The sequence below is a fragment of the Arvicola amphibius genome, chromosome 5 (genome assembly GCF_903992535.2).
Source record: "Arvicola amphibius chromosome 5, mArvAmp1.2, whole genome shotgun sequence".
NCBI lineage: Eukaryota > Metazoa > Chordata > Mammalia > Rodentia > Cricetidae > Arvicola > Arvicola amphibius.
The window spans coordinates 55,210,150-55,231,809 of NC_052051.1; the positions used below are offsets into that span (position 1 = coordinate 55,210,150).

General features: G+C 41.7%; 1 protein-coding gene across 3 annotated transcripts in view; it reads right to left on the reverse strand.

Moving 5' to 3' along the window:
- Positions 1-21,660, reverse strand: part of Ganc (glucosidase alpha, neutral C) — a 57,962-nt gene that overhangs the window by 10,903 nt on the left and 25,399 nt on the right. For all 3 annotated transcript variants that reach the window (XM_038330031.1, XM_038330032.2, XM_038330030.2), the window contains exons 11-19: positions 21,143-21,378; positions 18,314-18,440; positions 17,388-17,467; positions 14,615-14,758; positions 12,613-12,709; positions 9,242-9,343; positions 7,097-7,340; positions 5,185-5,249; positions 2,210-2,286 (exon numbers count right to left, since the gene is read on the reverse strand). In XM_038330031.1, coding sequence (XP_038185959.1) covers positions 2,210-2,286; positions 5,185-5,249; positions 7,097-7,340; positions 9,242-9,343; positions 12,613-12,709; positions 14,615-14,758; positions 17,388-17,467; positions 18,314-18,440; positions 21,143-21,378 — 1,172 coding nt within the window. The remainder of the gene's footprint in view (positions 1-2,209; positions 2,287-5,184; positions 5,250-7,096; positions 7,341-9,241; positions 9,344-12,612; positions 12,710-14,614; positions 14,759-17,387; positions 17,468-18,313; positions 18,441-21,142; positions 21,379-21,660) is intronic.

Below are 21,660 nucleotides of genomic sequence, written 5' to 3' on the forward strand. Positions count from 1 at the left end.
TAAAAAGTAACAGACTCTATTGAAAAGAGAGTATGAGCAATCTCTCCCCTGAGAAGCCTGCACTTACCAATGACTATTTCCTTTTGCCCTGTAATAAAGCTATCTTGCAATCCCAGGAAAGAAGGGACGGAAGGAGGGAGGGAAAAAAGAAGGAAGGAAAAGAAAGTTCAAATAATTATAATTAAAATTTGTAGGAGAAGTTAGGAAGAAAACCCCTCCCCAACCCCATGTGTTTTGTGTGTGTGTGTGTGTGTGTGTGTGTGTGTGTGTATGCACGCACATATGTACTACTTGATATTGAGCCTAAGGTCTCATGCATTCTAATGAATTTACCACTGATATGTGTCTCCAGGTCTCTTTAATCTTTATAGAACATAGGGTCTTATGAAGTTACCCAGGCTGGCCTTGAATTCACTATGTAGCCCAGGTGGGCCTTTCAGTCTTCATACTAGAATTATGGGCCTGTACCACCAGATCCCACAAATTCTTTTAAGAAAATTCCAGCTGGGCAGTGGTGGTGCACACCTTTAATCCCAGCACTTGGGAGGCAGAGGTAGGCGGCTCTCTGTGAGTGTGAAGCCAGCCTGGTCTATAGAGCTAGTTCCAGGACAGCCAAGGCTACACAGCAAAACCCTGTCTTAAAAAGAAAAGAAAGAGAAAAAAGAAAAGAGGGCTGGAGAGATGGCTCAGAGGTTAAGAGCATTGCCTGCTCTACCAAAGGTCCTGAGTTCAATTCCCAGCAACCACATGATGGCTCACAATCATCTGTAATGAGATCTGGTACCCTCTTCTGGCCAGCAGGCATTCACACAGACAGAATATTGTATACATAATAAATAAATAAATATTCAAAAAAGAAAAGAAAATCCCAAAGCATGTACAAAGCCCAGTGTTCAACCCTCAGCATAGGACAAATTGGGCATGGTGGTATTTGGGCATGGTGGTACATGCTTGTAATCCTAGGCAGGGGGATCAGAAGTCCCAAGTTCATATTAAATTTCAAAGATAGCCTGAGATACATGAGACTGCATCTCAAAAAGAAGAGAAAGAGAAGGAAGAGGAGATGTTACCAAAGAGGTATGGTTGATGAACTAAAGACCATTCCCTGTCCAGCTATACATTCCAAAGTTACTTACTGAACAACCTGCACTGTGCTAGGTGCTAGATATGCATGATAGTTAAGAACCTGGTGTGCGTGAATGATAAGATGACACCTCCAGGGTTCTTCTTTTTCCTTTTCTTTTCTTTTTATTTACTCTATGTGTCTTTTACACCATGTATCTTGATCCCCTTCATTTTTCTGTCCCTTTGAGTTTGCCCTCTACCACTGTACCCTACCCCTGAATAAGACAAAATTTAAGAGAAAAAAAAAATGGGAAAAATTAAAAATCTCATCACAGAAGCTGCAGTATGGTACAATAGTTCACTGATTCATAAAAACTTCATGCTTGAGCTGGTGAGGTGTTTTAGAAAATAATGGTAAAGACTGGATGCCTGAATTTGCTCCCTAGAACCCACATGGACGGGGAAGGAGAGAACCAACTCCACAGAATGTCCTCTGATCTCTATCTGCAAGCTGTGGAACATGCATCTTCCCTATCACACACAATAAATAGCCCAATGTCGCGCTTGTAACCATAAGCAGAATGAAAGAGGGAAAATGAAGGGAAGGGAAGGGAAGGGAAGGGAAGGGAAGGGAAGGGAAGGGAAGGGAAGGGAAGGGAAGGACACAACAAACAAATCAACTACACAAGAGGCAGGAGAAAAGAAGAGCGTCAGAGAAGAAACAGACCTGGAGGGAAATCCATGCAAACTCGATTACCCCTATAGCATTCCTTTTCTGGGGGTGATTATGAGATTTGGAAACAAGGTCCTAACTCTTACCTGGGAGCCCTAGAAAAGGAGGTTAGTTGTTGAATCACCAAAAAGAGTCCCACAAAGTAACTGGGTGGAATAAATCTTCTACCTTAAAGTCACGCCCCCATCTTCATAAGGACTCACTTCTACAAGTCAAAGTGAAAGTACAAACCTATTCATCTTCTCCACCTTCCCCAGTTAAGTCTGTCAACTTCCAAGGACAGTCTTGACTGTGGAAAACCTACCACCATCTGAGACAAATTCACAACTGCACGCTGGAGCAATCTCTTTCCCAAGGGAAATGCAGGCATGAGAGCTAGGAGACACAAGATATGTCTACTATTGCTCTTACCTCATTTATCCCTGGCAGGAATACAGAAGCCATGGTGGTCTGTGGTTCTGTGACTGGATGAACCAATAAAGCACTTCCTAAAAAAATGGAGAGGAGATAAAACTGAGTATCATTATGAGAATCTGAAAGTTCCCTTGGCTTCGTGGAGCACTACTGTGATCTTAGGATCACTGAACTGTGATTTTTTTTTTTTTTTTTTTTTGTTTTTTTCGAGACAGGGTTTCTCTGCAGCTTTTTTAGAGCCTGTCCTGGAACTAGCTCTTGTAGACCAGGCTGGCCTTGAACTCACAGAGATCCGCCTGCCTCTGCCTCCCGAGTGCTGGGATTAAAGGCGTGCGCCACCACCGCCCGGCCATGAACTGTGATCTTCTATAAGGCAGAGACTATGTGAATTGAACAAATAATTCACCAGAGAGAAGCACTGGTAGGAAAAGGTCGGGGCTCAAAAAGGTCATGGATTAAACCCACCTGTGGCTGTTAGGATTATGGGACAGGGACCCTGAAGTACTCTGCTGCATCTTGTGTGCTTATTTGCTTTGGTTTTTGGCTTTGTGAGACAAGTCTTGCTATGTAGCCAAGACTGACCTGGAACTTGCTTTGAATACCAGGTTAGCCCAGATGATCCTCCTGCAGCCTCTTGGGTGCTAGCGTTACAGGCTTGAGCAGCCATGCTCAGTTCTAGTTTCATTTCCTGCATAGCTACTGGTATGCCAATAATCAGAAAGCGCCATTGCACCTTCCAAGGTGCTTTATCATCTGCTACGAAGAGTGGCCACGGTGTTTCTAGAAGTCTGGTCAGTGCAGTTCTTCAGGCCCTTCTGCTTGGGCAGTTACTATAGTCGGATTTCCTTTAGATGGCCAACTCCCAGATAATAACACAGAGTCTTTTGATCAGTTATGAAAGCTTGGCCTTAGCTTAGGCTTTTCCCCAACTAATTTATAACTTAAATTAACCCGCTTATATTAATCTACGCTCTGCCATATGGCTTGTTACCTCTCCTCCATACTGTATGTCCAGCTTGCTTTGGGTCTCGCTAATGAATTCCCAGCCTCTCAGATTCTTCCCAAAAGTTTCTCCCTTTCCCTGGAAGTCCTGACTAGCTACTGGCTATTCAACTCTTTATTAAACCAATCAGAAGGTGCCTTGGCAGAGACACATCTTCACAGTGTACAAAAAGATTATCCTCCAACAGTTACCATTGTAAATCTGTACTTCTCTTACGGATAGCCTGGAGTTTACTTTCATATTTACACATGTGTAAAAACCATTTACTAATTAATTCATGTAAAAGATTTATTTATGGGGTCTCACTATGTAACCCAGGCACCTTAAACCAATGATCCTCCTGCCTTACTATCATGAGTGTTGGGATTATAGGCACGTACTGCTGTGTCTATCTTGAACTGTTTCTTCTAGTCAATAAAGATTTATTTACTGAGTTCCAGGCACCATGCTAGGCTTTGGAGACATAGGAGTAAAGAAAACAAACGTGGTTCCAACATTCACTGAGTTTGTAGTGAGTGAAGAAGACAGATACTAAAAAGTTATTACAAATGAATTAGGGTTAAAACAAATACTGAAATAGGAAAAAGTACAAAGAAAAAAATGAAAATTACATAAGATTTTGAGTGGGGAGGATGAAACTAAGGTATATGGAGGTAAGGGATGATGAAAGACCTTTCTCCAAGGCAGGGACTGTTAAGCTGAAGCCTCAAGCACTGGGGGCTGATCACAGAGCCTTGTGCACATTATACAAGAGCATTCCCTGAACAATATCTTCAAGGGCTCCTGTTACTATAATTGTTAACATCATCATCATCATCATTATTATTATTTACATTTGGAGGTTTCCACTGTTTAGAACATAATCCATTCTTTGGGTCTCAATATCTAGCCTTGTTTCTTGAGCTCCATTCCTAATACAAACAACCTTCGGGGGCTGGAGAGATGGCTCAACGGTTAAGAGCATCGCCTGCTCTTCCAAAGGTCCTGAGTTCAATTCCCAGCAACCACATGGTGGCTCACAACCATCTGTAATGAGGTCTGGTGCCCTCTTCTGGCCTGCGGGCATACATAAAGACAGAATGTTGTATACAAAATAAATAAACAAACAAATATTAAAAAAAAGGGGGCTGGAGAGATGGCTCAGTGGTTAAGAGCATTGCCTGCTCTTCCAAGGGTCCTGAGTTCAATTCCCAGCAACCACATGGTGGCTCACAACCATCTGTAATGAGGTAAGGTGCCATCTTCTGGCCTTCAGGCACACATGCAGTCAGAATATTGCATACATAATAAATAAATAAATAAAAAAACAACCTTCCATGTTTTAGATTCCACAGTTCATTCTCAATAAAGAAGCCTAGCTAGGCATGGCAGTATATGCCTGCGAATTCAGCAATCTGGACACTGATGAAGAACATTACAAGTTCAAGGATAACCTGGGCTTCAAAGCCCTGTTTCACAAGAAAAAAAAGAGGTCTACTATTACACATGATACAAGTTCTTTGGTGTCTTTACTATGGCCATCTGATCTACTTCTCATACTTCCCTTCTCATAGCAATCTCACCAGGCTTTGGGGGAGTGGGTCCCAAGCAAACCATCAAATCATACCCACCAATATTATGTATTTATTTGGCATTAATAAGAACTATATTGTCAGGGATACATTACAACAAAAGCCATGGTCTCACTATCTGGTGAAGGAGGGCTGGGAGTGTAGCTGATTTGGTAGAGTACTTGTCTAGTATGCATGAGGCTCTAGGTTCAGTCCCTAGCACCATATGTAATGAGGCAAGCCTGTACTTAGGATCAGTTCATCCTTAGATATAGAGTAAGTTCCAGGTCAGCCTGGGCTAATAAGACCCTGTTTTTATTGTTGTCTTTCTTGGGTTTAGGGTATTCTCACTAAAAAAATAATAATGAAAGCATAGTTATAGAATCTATCACAACTATAATTAACTGATAAATACTTACCTAGCATGTATTCATCATCCACACCAAAAGTCTCTAAGTTATCTGGGAACTCAACCCACAGAGGCCTGGGGAAAGGAAACAGAATTCACATTTTAAAATATCATTATGTTTTTATTATTCTTGGTGCTAAGTGTTTTATTAGGTTTTTATATTTTTAGTGTTGTAACTCTCTGAAAGGAGCTGGAAAGCACCAAAGAGCCAGGATTCTTTCTCATATGACCAAAGAGCTTATGAGCAGTTGCTATGGTTACTTTATATTTATTATGTGAACGAGTTTTCTACCAACCTGAAGATCCTAATGGGATATTGAGAATTTCATTATGTATTGCTTTCCTATCTGACTATTGAGTAACTAGCACTCTAACAGGCAAAAACTAAGGCAAGTCTAAATGCCTAATTTCTTTGTTGTAAAATAAATGCAAAAAATAATATTTTATTATAATGATAATTCTGTGACATTTCTTGCAGTCACTGACTTTTATGTATCATTTAATCATTATTTATTTAGATGAAAGGAACTATTTTTTTATTGCTGGTAACACTTTGGGTGAAGGTGAGAGCCTGCCAAAACTTTAAAATAGTTACTGTTTAATAGAACTCAGCTAGGAATCACTGAGGCTCATAAAACAACAAAACTTTCAATATCATGTCTAGATAGCAGCTTAGTGGTTCTAACAATCTTTAATTTGTGAGAATGATTTAATTTAGTTGTGTGTGTGTGTGTGTGTGTGTGTGTGTGTACCATTTGGGTAAAGTGCTCTCAGAGGCCAAAAGCAGGCCCTGGAGCCCTTGGAGCCGGACTTCGATGCTGGGAACCAAACTTAGATGCTTTACAAGAGCAGCAAGCACTTTTAACTGCTGCACCATCTGTCCAGCCCCAAGGAAAAGATATTTTTTTAATTGACAAAAATTTTTTAGAGTTTTAAATTTATTTTATGCCTATGAGTGTTTTGCTTGCAAGTACATAAGTACATACATACATATGTATGAATGGTACCTGCAGGTGTCTGAAGAGGGCATTGGATCCCTCAGAACTGGAGTTACAGGCAGTTGTGAGGCACCATGTGGATGCTGGAATCGAACCCAGGTCCTCAGTAAGAGCAACAACTGCTTACCAGGAGTCAACTCTCCAGCCCAGTATTTTTTTAGTAAATGAAACTTGCTATTTCTTTACCCAGGCTTTGCAACAATACATTCTGTTTCTACGGAATGGTAGCAAAGCAAGTGTCTCTAACTCTGGCTAATGGCTAGAATCACCAGGAAACGTCTGGTCTGAAGCAAATATAGGAACTGCTGATGCTGAACACTGCGCAAGTTTTTCTCTAACCTAGAAAGTTGATAGAATTTATATGCTAGAAAAAAATTCCCACCTCAAGTTCAACCCTGTGGGTAAGATCAAGCCTCAGATGGCAGGGAAATTATTTTTCATGAGAGGAGGTTTATACATAAATGTTAAAGTTATTTACTGTAAACTCATTTCCTTATTCTTAACATTGCCATCTCTCAGCAAATACTCCAATCATAAATAGAGGATCTAGGCAGCAGCTTCTGTGTGTTCAACAGCCAGCACCCTGTGCACAACAGGCGGCACCCTGTGCACAACAGCCAGCACCCTGTGCACAATAGGCATCACCCGCATGCACAACAGCCAGCACCCTGTGCACAACAGGCAGTACCCCGCACAACAGGCAGCACCCCATGCACAACAGCCAGCACCCCGCACAACAGCCAGCACCCCGTGAACAACAGGCGGCACCCTGTGCACAACAGCCAGCACCCAGTGCACAACAAGCAGTGGAGATGGTTGAAACTTGAGTAAACACATGGCTTTTGTTCTCCCTTTCCAGTTCCTTATCACTGGGGATCTGTTGGTAGGTTGTTGGAGCCCCTAAATAGAGGATGCCCTTTTTACCTCATGACAGGGTCAGAAGACATGTGGACATGGTAGAACAGAGAATACAGATAGGGTAGGAGGGTGTAGCGCTCTCTGATGGCTTCCCGGATCAGTTGGGTGTATTCCTCCCCAAACAGCCAGGGTTCTCGCCGCTTGGTGTTCATGGTGGCATGGCCACGGAAGAAGGGCTGATAAGCTCCAGCCTGGTACCAACGCACCAGCAGCTCTGCCTCAGGATTTCCAATGAAGCCACCCACATCAGCTGGTTAGACAGAAAGACCGGATAAGAAACTAGACTTGGAATAAATGACATGCTAAGGTAAAATAAGGCCTTGAAAACTGAGAGGAGATGCTCTAAGTGCACACTCAACACAACAGGCAAACCTATGGCCTCAAGTAGGGAAATCTGAGCCACAAAAAAAGTCCTTGCAGGAATCTGGAAGAATGCTCTACATTTTTTTTTCCTTTTTTCTTTCTGTAGAAAGGTCACAGGCTTTTCTGGTAAGGGCAGCTGTCCTGTTCTGAATCCTCCATTACCCATAAATTGTGTAATGTCTCCCTGACTAGGTGTGTGTCTGTGTACTAAGGGAAAGGGGCTGGTAATTTATTTCTTCTGAAAGCAAAGACTAAAACCGTATCAACCCCTGAAAGGCAAATCATCAGCCTTGAAGGTTTAGGTAGAATTTCATGCTCACCCCTTGAGAAGGACATGTATTTCTTGCATGTGGACCAATGTCACAAAGACACGAGTATCAAAAAAGTGATAGTAATTTGTTTTTATTCTTGTAGAAAATAAAAAGTATTCAGAATTAAGACCTGCAGCTAGGACTGTAGCCAGTGTGTATCAAAACCTTCAGTTAGGACTGAAGCCAGTGTATACTGAGCACCTTCATACTGGTTCACTTATCTGCATTGAATTCTCAGGATGAGATTCTCAGACATGTATTTGAATTAGATCCATCTTTTACAAGAGCACATCTTGTGTGTGTGTGTGTGTGTGTGTGTGTGCGTGCATGTGTATGTGTGTATTCACGTGTGAGAAGGTATATATGCATGTGCATGTAGAGGCCACAATCTGACTTCAGTGTCTTCCTCAATCACTCTCCACTTTATTTTTGGCTAGATTGCCTGGCTAGCAATCAACAGGGACCCTCCTACCACAGCCTCCCCAGCTCTGGGGTACAGGCATGTGCCACTGTGCCTGGCTCTTTTACATGGATGCTGGGGTTCTGAACTTACTTAGGTCTTCATGTTTGTGTAGCAACCACCTCACTGACTGAGCCATTTCCACAGTCATGTATTTTTTTTGGACAGGGTCTTACATAGCTGGGTCTGACCTCAGTCTTACCACTAGCTAAGGACAACCCTGAACCTTTGATCCTTCTATTTCCATGTCCTAGTTATGGAATCTTAGGTCTGGGCAACCATACTTGCTTTTTGTAGGGCTGGGGATCAAACAGAGGCCTTCTTGCAAGCTAGGCAAGCACTGTACCAACTGAGCACATTTTATGAAGAAAACAGTTAATTATGCCACAGAATCTTACATCTGCTGAGCAGAAGCGTTTCTGTAAGGCTGGCTCTCTTCATCCCTTGGCTATGCTGCTGCCCATCACACCCAAGGCCTTGAGCACACCAGGCTAACACTCTCCTGGGCTGAACACTCAGCCCTGGACTGGCTTTTGTTTTGTTGTTTGCGGTGCTCTCCTTCTTTCCACTTTCAAGAAGAAAAGTGTGCTTCTGGAACATTCAGTTACTGGGTCTCTGGAGATAGTGCTGAGGGAACGAGGGATGAAAAGAGATGCCTCATCTACTACCTGACTTCCTGTCCTCAATTCAGACAAGATACATGTAAGACTTTTATTTATTTATTTATTTATTTATTTACGAGCTAGGGTCTCTCTGTATAGTGCTAACTGTCCTGAAGTTTGCTCTGTAGACCAGATTGGCCTTGAACTCACAGAGACCCTCTTACCCCTGCCTCTAGAGGGCTGGGATTAAAGGTGTGAGCCACCTTTAATCTGTGCGATAAATTCTGAAGCAACCCTTTCGCTCTCCCCCCCATTTTCTTTCCTACATTCATCCTTGTTCCAAACAGCTAATGAGCACTGAGAACTCACTTCTCATTTCTTTCCACTCAAAACCTCAAGCCAGGAATGAACTTACCTCCACAGAAGGAGATCCCCGAGACACTAAGGGTGAGTAACATCGGGATGGAGATTTTCAGATAGCTCCATTCCGCTGTGTTGTCTCCTGTCCAGACTGCACCTTATATCGCCCATAACAAGGCATGAAAACACACAAAATCATACAATGCACTCCATTTCATTTATATTCCATATTATTATTATTATTATTTATTTTTTGAGACATGATTTCTCTGTAGCTTTGGAGCCTGTCCTGGAACTAGCTCTTGAAGACTAGGCTGACCTCGAACTCACAGACATCTGCCTGCCTCTGTTTCCCGAGTGCTGGGATTAAAGGCGTGCACCACCACTACCCAGTTTACAACCCATATTTGTAAAAGACAAAAATAATAAAATGGAAAACAGATTTTCCACCTTAAAAAATTCTGATCATTCTATGAAAAGTATCACTTTTCTTTTTCTTTTTTGGTTTTTTTCGAGACAGGGTTTCCCTGTAGTTTCTAGAGCCTGTCCTGGAACTAGCTCTTGTAGACCAGGCTGGCCTCGAACTCATAGATCCGCCTGCCTCTGCCTCCCGAGTGCTGGGATTAAAGGCGTGCGCCACCACAAGTATCACTTTTCTAATGTGAGAAGTTATTAAGGTTCATAAAACACAGGGCAGTGGTGGCAAATGTCTTAATCCCAGCACTCGGAAGGCACAGGCAGGTAGATCTCTGTAAATTCAAGCCCAGCCTGGTCTACAGAGTGAGTTCCAGGACAGTCAGCACTACACAGAGAAACCCTGTCTCAAAAATGAAAATAAGAACAAAATAAATAAACAAACGAAAGTAAATACTCTGAGTTTCTTGTCCCCTTGATTATTACGACAATCCTTCCAGGCAAACAATATTATTAGGTCTGTTTTATAGATCAGGGGATATGGCAAACCATATTCTACCCTAGTGATATAGTTGTTAAGTAGATTTAGGCAAGAAGTCAGACTGTTAAAGCAAAGTTCCAGTTCACGCTATAGTTGATAAGAGTTTATGATGACATTATATATCATTGAGGAGACACATAAGAGGAAAAACAGTCTTATTTTACAACATCTTTACTTTTACCAAAATGGTTTCAGTAGATATTTTTGTTTTAATCTTCTGTAGAAATGTTGAGCTGGCCTATAGGCAGAGAAAAATATTTTTTAAAATTCTTATGTACATTGGTGTTTTGCCTGCATGTATGTCTGTCTGAAGGCATTGGGTCCCTTGGAACAGCTGTGAGCTGCCATGTGGGTTTTGGGAACTGAATTCAGGTCCTCTGAAGAATAGTAGTGCTCTTAACCATTGAGTAACCTCTCCAGCCTGAGAAAAATATTTTCAAGGGATTTTGTTTTTAAACAGCACTCTAGTAATTTTTCCTTGGCATCAGTTGAGCTCTGGCTGTATCTACACAGTGATTTTGAAACTGTGGCAACATTTTCATCAAGAAAGCTCATGCAGACACACAGTGTATCACGGCTCACACGGTCGTGTTGCCACACATTCTTTACAGAAAGTGGTCAGGCATGCGGCTAGAAAAGAGCACGTTCTCCTCAATACACATGGGGCAAATAATCACACTGAGTACCGCAGACTAGGAAGTGACCCAGAACCTACGCTCACTCAGAGATAACATAGACTGCAAGGGCATAGCAGCACACACTTGCAGTTCCAGCACTGGGGACAGGCGTGAGGATTGCTGCAGGTGCAAGGCCAGCCTGAGCTACACAGTGAGACCCTGTATCAAAAGCTCCAAAAGAAAAAGAAACATTAACAACCATGTCTCTTGTTATCTTTTTAAACTGCTGCCCATCAACTAATTCTCTCCCTCTCTAATTTCCCCTGTAGTTTCTTTTTCATTGAGATAGGAACTCACTATGTAGCCTGGGTTGTGGAAATTTGGTTCTCTTCTTCCACCATGTAGGTCCCTGGGATTGAACTCAGGTCATTAGGCTTGGTAGCAAGTGCTTTAACCCTGTGAGCCATCTTGCTGGCCCGTATGTATGTATGTATGTATGTATGTATGTATGTATGTATGTGTGTATTTTTGAGACAGAATCTCATGTATTTTAGGCTGGTTTCAAACTTTCTATTTTGGTTATGATGACCTTGAACTCCTGATCCTCCTGCTTTCTCTCCCAAGTGATTGGATTACAGGTTTAAATTTTCCTATATTTTACTGGTCTTTTTACTGATTGAAAATACATTTACATTTTTAACAATTTGGATAACGAATATCACTCAGGCATGCTTTCTTTTTTAGCTTACATAATGTTACAAACCTATTCTCATGCAATTAAAACTACCACTTTAAGGAAGGAGAGAACTAACCACTCCAGGTTGTCCTCTGACCTTTAGACTGGTGTCATGCGTCATACCCCCTAAAATAAATTAAAAACCATTTAAACTATAATTTTAAACTGATAAACATGATAGTTTGTCCGGTGGACAACCCACACTTTTGAAACCCTTCCTTTACTGTTACAGATACAGACTTTTCTTTTGGCCTTAAGGTCTAATGCAATGATGAGCATTTCTGTTGATACTATTCTGTCCTTTGGCTGAAGAACACAGGAGCTGGTCTTGGGAGCTTGAGTGAGAGACCTAAAAATGTCTACGATTCTTCAAAGGCAAGGTTCTTTATGATAGGACCTATGCTCTCAATTACTTATGCAAGGACAGGGGCCTTAAAATAGCCTTTGTGCCACAGAGTGGTTAAGTTGAACTGATCTGTATCAGCTGGTGAACCAGATTCAGTCATAGATGACCCTGACAACAAGCAAGCAGCCAGGCTTATTTTAAGCTACACTGCTAAGTGGAACAGCTGGCTGAGCCGTATGTTAGAGATATGTTTCCCTGGTTTTTCACAAGTCAAAAAGGATAGGATCAGATGACTATGCCAGAAAACTGAATACTCTGAAGTCACTCTCTCAACAAGTAAGTGACCATTTCTTCAGTAGAAAAAAAGTACGAAACTTGATGAAAATTGGCTTACTGTCTTTTGGGGTAGGGAAGGGAGACAGGTTCTCATGAAGCCCAAGACGACCTCGGAAAATGACCGTGAACTTCTGTTCCCCCACCTCCATCTCTTGAGTGCTAAGATTACAAACATACACCACTTTGCCTGGGTTTATGTGGTGCTGAGCATTAAACCCAGGGCCCCTCACCTACTAGGCCGTCTGCTCTGCCAAGTGAGGGACCTACAGACCATTTATTCATAGTATAAAATACACATGTCGGGGCACATGAGGTTCCACACTATAAGTTATAAGGCTATTGAAGAGGAACACAGTGGCAGTAGGTAGCATATACCATGCTCAAAAGAAAAGGATGGGTAGCTACCTTGTATTTTATAATGTGAGTCATTTCTTACCATACTTTTGTGATCCAGCGAAGAAAGAACGTGAAAGGACAAAGGGTCTCTCCTTCCCTTCCGATCGCTGTATCAGTCCTTCTGCAGTAGCCATTTGCTGTAAGTCAATGGAGAACATTGGAAAGAGGAGACAGGGTGAGGGCATCCTGCCAACATCCTCAATAGATTACTAACATGAGAAAAGTTACCAATGGAGGGACTAGGAAAAGGGAAACAATAAACTCATAAGTTTATTTGATGATACAATGAATGATACCAATTTGCCTAGAAAAGATGGAAACATTTATTTGGTTAGCAATGCCAGTGAAATAAACAGGAATGGGGATGTGGGCGAGTAGAAGAGTGGCTACCCAGCATGCCTGAGGCCCAAAGTTCAGCCCCCAGCACTGCAGAAAACAAATACACAACACAACAAAAAAAACCAAGGCATCATTTATTCAGTGGTACTATTGTAGGCATTTTATAATACATCTCCTTAAATATGCATAATAATTTGTGAGTCAAATGATTTTCATTGATCAAAAATATAAATTCAGAGAGGTTAACTGTCCATTTCAGCCTGCATAAGAAATTCCCTAAGACGGTTAGCAACTAAAGCAAAATCTGACCAAGAAATAAACACGTATTACTTGGAAAAGGCTATAACCAGCCAGTAGCTCCCATAGAAAATAGCAACTGTGGGAACCTGTGGGCACGCAGTCTTATTCTAAAAATGACAAAGACTCACAAATATAAGTTAGGGTAAGTGATTCTCAATCTTTGGATATGATTAGCAGAGAGAAGACAATTCTATCACGTTTATTTGGAAGGCTGAGCAAAGTAGGAAAGTTTACACATCTTAAAAGTATACTGTGGTGGTTTTAATGAGAACGGCTCAGATATTTGAATGTTTGGTCCCCAGATGGAGGAACTATTTGGGAAGGATTAGGAGGTGTGACCTTGTTGGAGGAGGTGTCACCAGGCGGAGGCTTTGAGGTTTCAAAACTTGTGCCATTCCCAGCGTGCCTCCCTCTTAAAGCTTTGTGGTTATGGATCAGGATATGAGTTCTCAGCTGATCCTCTGCTATGCCACTGTGGTCTCTAACTTTCTGAAATACATATGGTAAATTAAATTTTTCCATTTATAAGTTATATTGGCCATGGTGTCTTATCACTGCAATAGAAACTAAGACATATACTTATTAAAATATAAATCTATTATGTTAAGTCTTGCTCTCCTGGTGTGAATGTTAGGGGATATATATGTGTGTGTATATATATATGTATATATATACACACACATATGTATATATATATATATATATATATATATATTTGTTGCTTGATTTTTTAAACTTTTTTTAGATTTTTTTCTTTTATATGTGGGTGTTTTCCCATATGTCTGTGTATTATATGCATATACTGCTCAAGGAGGTCAGAAGAGAACTTTGGAGCCCCTGGAACTGGAATTATAGATGGTTGTTAGCTACAAGGTGGATGCTGGGGATTGAACCACTTAACCATCTCTCTAGCCCCTTTAAAAATATTTTTAAAATTTAAGTATATGTGAGTCCCTGTTTAGGTACCTATGAAGGCCAGAATAAAGTGTTGGATCCTCTGGAGCTGGAGTTACAGGCTGTTGTGAGCTGCTCAATATAGGTGCTGGGAACTAAACTCAGGTCCTCTGAAAGAGCAGCAAGAACTCTTACGAATGGAGCCATCACTAGCCCTTGTTTGCTTTTTGCTTTTGTGACAGTCTTGTTGTATAGTCTAGGTTGGTCTAGAACTCATTATGTATGTAGGCCAGGCTGGCCTTGAATTCACAATCCCTCTGTACCATGAATACTAGGATTGCACATGTGAGCCACCTACCTCAGATAAGCTAGCAATAGATGGATAATATATATATATATTGACAACAAAGACACACAAAGAGTGTGCATAGTGCACTTGACTATAGAACTGATTCCCTGTCTAGAGGCAGGGACACGAATCTAGTTGACTTCTAATTTGGATGTTTTACCTGATAAAATCCGTAGATGTTGTGAAGTTCCCTGTGTTCCCAGTTGCCATAATGAACAGCATTCTTTTGCATGGTTAGCTCTGGTCCTCTGAAGACCGAGGGCTCATTCATGTCATTCCATATGAAGAGGATGTCCGTAGATCCCTAGGAAGTAAAGCCTGTTCATGAGGATCCTCCCTCAGGGATGATAGTTAGAGGATAGTATCCCTGCTCTTTCTCGCGCTTCTGTCTTATTTATTTTTATGTCTATTGGGTTGTGAATCCTGTCTAATTTGTTCAATAAAAATTTCATGGACCTAAACAGTATCTGACTCAAAGAAAGCTATCAATAAATATTTTTGATAATTATGCTGCACTGTATTGTCTGTGAAATACAACTGCCCTATAAGTTCACACAAAGACACCCTTAGGGAATATGTGCCAGAGTTGTGAATACTCACCACTGGGCTCTGTATCATCCACTATCTACTATAAGTCTTCACTTGATCTTATCCAAAGCTGAGAAGAAATTTCTGCTACAACTCTGAACTAAAGTCAATTATTACTATACACGAATTTATTTTGTCTCTAATACTCTGAAAGACTTGACAGCTGAATTATCTATTTGTTAACATCTTCTATAATTTGTGTTCTTTCCATCTACTGAAAATGGTATCAAAATTCTTTTTATAAAATTCATGGTCTCTCAGCATTTGAATATTAGTACAAGGAGCCTCAGGCAGCTCATTCCCCTATTTCTTAATGCTATGTTCTTTACACCATGTCCTAATAAGGCCTAGCTTCCTTCCAGGACACTATAGAACACACCTGAGACCTTATCTACATGATAGATGATCTTTCCCATGCTTGAAGGTGGCCTATATGTTTCCTTAACTATTTTTAAGCTAATTCACTTTTTTTCTCTCTATTATGTAGCTGTGGCCATCCTGGAACTCACTATGTACACAGGCTGTACAACAGGCACAGAGATAACCTGCTGCTGCCTCTCAGTGCCGAGATTAAAGGTGTGAACCACCATGCCTGGCTTCTAAGCAAATGCACTTCTAAGAACAAGGCTGTATAGTTTCAAAATATATGCCTTCAGTCTTCTTTTAGCATTTCTAACTCAAAGATCAGCACGTTTTCTTCTCCTCCCCTTCTTTTTATAAAGATCTAGATAATTTACATTCCCATCTTTGTGGATCATAAAAACACTTTAATTTATTCTACTCTGGCACAGTACTATGAAAGCAGCCATGAAGTGAATGGCTATAGCCATATTTTGTCTAAGGATTGATGTTTATACCATTCTAAGTATTTTTCTAGTCTCCTTCCTAATCAATTATGTTCAGAAGCAAACATCTTGTGCTTAAGAGCAGAGCTTAGGAGACAAATAGATCGGAATTCAAATCTTGAGTCTATCACTTAGTAAATGGGTGAACTTTGTGGGTTTTAAAACTCTCCACACCTCAATTTTCTTATATTTGTGGTTAAGATTTAATTATAGTTCCAATTTAGAGCATTTTTACAAGGAAGAAATGGGGCAATACACATCAAATGCTTAAAACAGCACTTGGGATGTGGCTTGCATTCAGTTTCTGTTAGGTATTGTCATCATTACCATGACTAGTTGAAGACAGGTCTCTAACGTGACCTCCACTTCTTTCCATGGTTCTTTTAAGGTTTTAATTACTAAATTTTTCTTTTATCAATACATTGTAATTGATAACAGTGGTTCTCAACCTTCCTAATATGGCAACTCTTTAATACAGTACCTCATGTTGTGGTGACCCCCGACCACAAAATTATTTTCATTGCTACTTCATAACTGCAATTTAGCCACTATATGAATCATTATGAATCATAATGTAAATATCTGACATGCAGGATATCTGACATGCAGCCTGTGATAGGGTTAGTCGACCCCCTAAGTGGTTTTGACACCGGTTTTGAGAACCACTGGTTTGTAAGATAATTTCATACTTGTCATAGCCACTTTATTGCTGATGGGGCTTTTTGTTTGTTTCCCTTCCTTCCTTCTTTCCCTTTTTGATTTAGAAAGGCTCTCGTGTTGCTTAGGTCTTGAATTTGACAAGTAGCTGAAGACTGACATTAACTTCTGACCCTTTGCCTCTACCTCCTAAATGCTGGAATTACAGGCATTTACTACCATGGTCTTCGCTGTGTTGGGGGTCAGACCTGCTAGCCAAGCGATCTGTCAGTCGAGCTATTTTCCTAGTTCTAAGTCTTTTCTATTTGAGACAGGGTCTTTCTATGTAGTCCTGGTTGTCATGGAACTTGCTATGTAGACCTGGTTGGTTTCCAGCTCACAAAGATCCCTCTGCCTCTGTCTATGAAGTGAGGTCAAAGGTGTGCGTCACCATACCCAGTGTTTTCCTTGAGGCAGAGTTTCACTTTGTAGTCCAAGCTGGCTTTGAATTGACGTCAATTCTGCTCATCTTCCCAAGTGCTGGGATTACTTGGCCCCCATGTCTGGCTTAATATCACTTTTCAATAATAGTTGTAGAATAGGTTTATTATTGAAATATACATAGTAATTAGAAAATAGAATAAACATCCATTGTACTATATTTTGATATAGGTAAAACCACAGTTTTTATACATCTATTAATAGTACCCTTCCTAAAACCATCAAACCTATAATGCGGTATCTATTCTTGCCTTTCATATATGTACTATCTCAAAAACTATTTAATAAAAGTAGTTCTAAGCAACTACCTTTTCCTTTCATCTTTCAGGTTAACTAGGAAACAGAAAAAGAATAAAAACCAACCTGATAAACAGGAAAAGCAAAAAGGCTGGAATACCATTCTCTGACCTTGGGATTGGTGAAATCCAGGTAAGACGAGAGACCTGCGGAGCACAACAGTGGGCAGTCTGTCAAGAACAGTGGTCTTTATGCAAGATGTGTGGAAAGAAGATAAGAGTTATCAATGGACGCCTTATGTCAAACACAAAAGACAACAGAGACAGGCTTGGTCTGTAACAAGTGAACAAAAGCAATCTTCAAAGAGACAAAATGTAACCCTTTCAACACCAGAGCCCATGGGCAAGCCAGTGAACAAGTGTCGGGATGGAGTTCATCCTTCACTAATGGCTGAGAAAGCCAGGTAGAACGTCCACTACTCTGCAGTGAACCCTGTTTTCTAAAGAGAACATGGACTTGTTCTAATGGCTCAAGGGAGAAAAGGGAGGTACAGGCTTCTCCACATCACTTGGATTTATGACACCGTGGTGATTTCTTTTGGTCTTTGGAGAATTTCTAACAAGGCTTTAGACTTAGGACTTTTGCATCTAGAGTTCCACAGGCAGCTGAGGCCACTCAGGAAAGACTGAAAGTCAAAACTGTGAGCTAAAAGGACAAAGAGCAATCACAAGGGAGAGCCTAACCACACTTTAGCCCTGACTCTCACACACTCCAGGCTGTCCTCACTCCTTACTCCCTATCTCTGTTTGTTTAGAGACGTAGCAGCCGTGGAGATTGGCCTGTTTGCCCATTTTCACTCATTCATCTGATCACTGACTTGACAAATGCACTCAGTTCTCTGCACCAGGTGTTATGAAAGGCGATGGCCTATCTCCCTTAAAGGTGCTGAAAATGTGGCTGGCAGGGAAAGACGTGCCCACGAGGAATGAGAATGCTGGGCATAGACGTTTTATTAACTGGGACAGCACAAGCGGAAACAAGCGATACCATACCAGGCCAACATATGCCTTCAAAGTCGCCACCTTCTGGGTTCTTCACAAAGAAGCCCTGTTCCTTGGCTTTAGCATATACTGAGTAGTCAGGATCCACCTTGATGTGGGGGTCACTGATCACCACAAGCTGTCAGGACAGAGATTTAGAGAGCATGTCAGCTTTATGAGGCTTGTGTTCATTCAGGTGTTCCCATATAGTTTCGAGGGGTCGAGTTTTACTCCTGGAAAAGTTTGGACATTACTAAATCCCTATGACCTTTCACTTGTTATCAGCCAGGCACGGGTGGCGCAAGCCTTTAATGCCAGCACTTGGGAAGCAGAGGCAGGCAGACCTCTATGAGTTCAAGGTCAGCCTGGTCTACAAAGTCAGTTCCAGGACAGCCAGGGCTACAAAGAGAAACCTTGTCTCAAAAAACAAACAAAAAAATTGTTATCAAATCCAGGTAAATCCTCTTTTATAACTATCATGGTTTATCATCTTTACTATTATTTTGCATTTATTTATGTATTTTGTGTGTGTTTGTTTGTTGGTCTACAAGAAGTAGGTTCTCTCCTGCCACCACATGTGTTCTGGGGCTTGAACTCAGTTTCTCAGACTTGGTGGCAAAGTACCTTGACCCACTGAGCCACCTCAGCCCCCATCCACATCTTTAAGATGACGTTTATTAAGCTTCTATCTATCTGTGATGTCAGGCGCTATAAGAAAGGATTAAATAGGCAAGGTCTTAACTCCTTAGGTATTTAGAGGCAAAGATAACACTGATGAAATAGGTCGTTAAAGAAATCAAGAACAAAGCCGGGCGCCTTTAATCCCAGCACTCGGGAGGCAGAGGCAGGAGGATCTCTGAGTTCAAGGCCAGCCTGGTCTACAAGAGCTAGTTCCAGGACAGACTCTAGAAACTACAGGGAAACTCTGTCTCGAAAAACAACAACAACAAAGAAAAAACAAAAAAGAAATCAAGAACAGTCCTGGGAAGGTAACTTAGCCAGAAAAGTACTTGCCTTGCAAGCATGAGGACCTGAGTTTAGGTCCCAGAACCCATGTGAAAAGGTCAGGCATGATGGCACCTGCCAGCACCAGGGAGGTGGGGATAGGTATATAGTCCATGGGGTACCCTGGCCAGCCAGGTCAGTTAGAGACCATGTCTCACAAAACAGAAAACAGAAAGCTATCCAGTACCTAGGAAATGACACAAGGCTGTCCTCTGGCTTCTACAGGTGTATGTGTGTACCCATCCTCATGAGCCCCTACCAAACTATAACATTAAAACCAAATCAGAACATCAAAATAGTAATGACAACTAAACAAAGCTGATAAGATAGCTCAGCAGCTAAGGGTGCTTGCTGCTAACCATGAAGACCCGAGTTTGATCCCGGAGCCCAAGTTCCACATGGAGCATGTGTTCACGTGCTTCTTAGCTATCTTGATTTCAGTATCTTCTTTAGGGGACTATCTATCTATTCAAGTCCTTGTCAATTGTTTTTAAGTGTTTGGACTTTTTCGAGTTGTTGAGTTGCAGGAATTTGTTAAATATTATGTCATTCATTGCCTTTCCCCACTCACTCAAAGACCTCTAGCATAGCAACTTAAACATTCGCCTCACAAAAACTACCATCACAACTGGGAGCTAGAGAAATGGCTCTCTGCTGTTAAGATCACTGGCTGCTCTTACAGAAGACCTGGGTTCAATCCTCAGTGTAAACTACCAACCACTCAAGGTATCCCTTCTTCATCTGAAAAATGGGTAATAAGGCCAACCTGAGAGTTTTGTAGCTGGAGGAATAATATGCTTTATCATACTGTCTAGCCCACAATTAAGTGCTTGACAAATTATAGTTATTAATTAATTAAGAAATTAGGGGGTTAGGGCTGGGCATGGTGGTCCATGCCTTCAATCCCAGCACTCAGGAGGTAGAGGCAGGCGGATCTCTGTGAGTTCATTACTGCTACCTCTCCTTCGCCCTAACACTCTAGAACAGGAAAGAGGTACATCAGAAATTGTGTACTCTTCTGTGGCTTCTCTCCTTCTCCCTTTAAATTTTAGTTCTTTCCTTGACCTAATCTGGTTACATTTTTTAAAAATTACACTTATCAACTTGTGTGTGGAGCAAGGGGAGACATATGTTTGTCATAGTGTGCAGGAGGTCAGAGGACAAGCTGCATGAGTTGGTTTCATCCTTCTACCACATGGGATCCTAGGTTCAGACTCAGGTTGTCAGGTGTGAGACAAGCACCTTTACCTGCTGAGCCATCTTGGTCCCCAGGACCCCATATCTGACCCTCTGTTGTTAAGCCTTGCAAGCCCTACCACGTCCTCTTTCCCTCCTGCCCACCAGCAGTCATCCTGACAAAACAAGATCTGACGGTCAGAGAGAGGCAGGAAGTTCAGACAACCCAGCCCATGTGGAAGAACTCATCCCCGCACCACCTGTCAGCCACCAGGGACTCCAAGCTGGGCCCCTTTCCCAGCTTTCTCAAGTCATTTTCAAAGGCCTCATGGTATGAGATGCTTTTCTGCTTTTGGTGTCTGTGTAGTACCACCAATTCTGACAATGGGAACAAATTTTTAGGGGAGAAGGGTGCCATCATAGCAGGGTAGCTGCCACCAACAGACTGAAAGGCTCAGGCCCCTTCATTGTTCCGGGGGCTTACACAACTGTGGCAGGGATGGATAGCGTCACCGCATTTTTGCACCTTACAGTTACTATTATACTGGAAAGCACTATGTTTACAATAATTTTCTTCCACCAGAGGGTCTTCCTCTGCTGATGTGCCAAGTCAAATCTAACATTGGGATTAGAAAGCTTTCAATGCCAGGCTGGCTTCACCTTGCGTCTTTTGCTCCTGAGTAGCTCTTGCATCCTTTTGGGGTTTGCGAATCTCTTTTTGTCCCAGGTGAAGTATTTCTTGTCCTCGGTGTGCTCTATGTCCAGCCACATGACGTCATATGGAATGTCATGCTCATCAAAACCTGCATCCACTTCCTTCACATCCTGCTCATCTTCATAGTTCCAGCGGCACTGGTGGTACCCCAGGGAAAAAAGAGGGGGCATGGCTTGTGTGCCTAAAGAAGAAGATGACAACGGAGGCCACTGATGTTATTCAATCAGTGAACATCTCCCCATTCTCTACAGGGGGTTAAACACTGAGCTTGACATGCATAGACTAACCAGGGAAAGAAAAACTAGATCCCGCCTTGAAGAAAGTGGCAGTTAGGGTGATGGGGGCAGGCTCATAAATAAACCCTGCGCTGAAATAGCTGCTATGCTAACGGTATCAGTCTAGTGCTGTGGGAACACATTCATTCTGTTTATAGAGTAAGGTGGGATCTTTAGAGCTTTCCCAA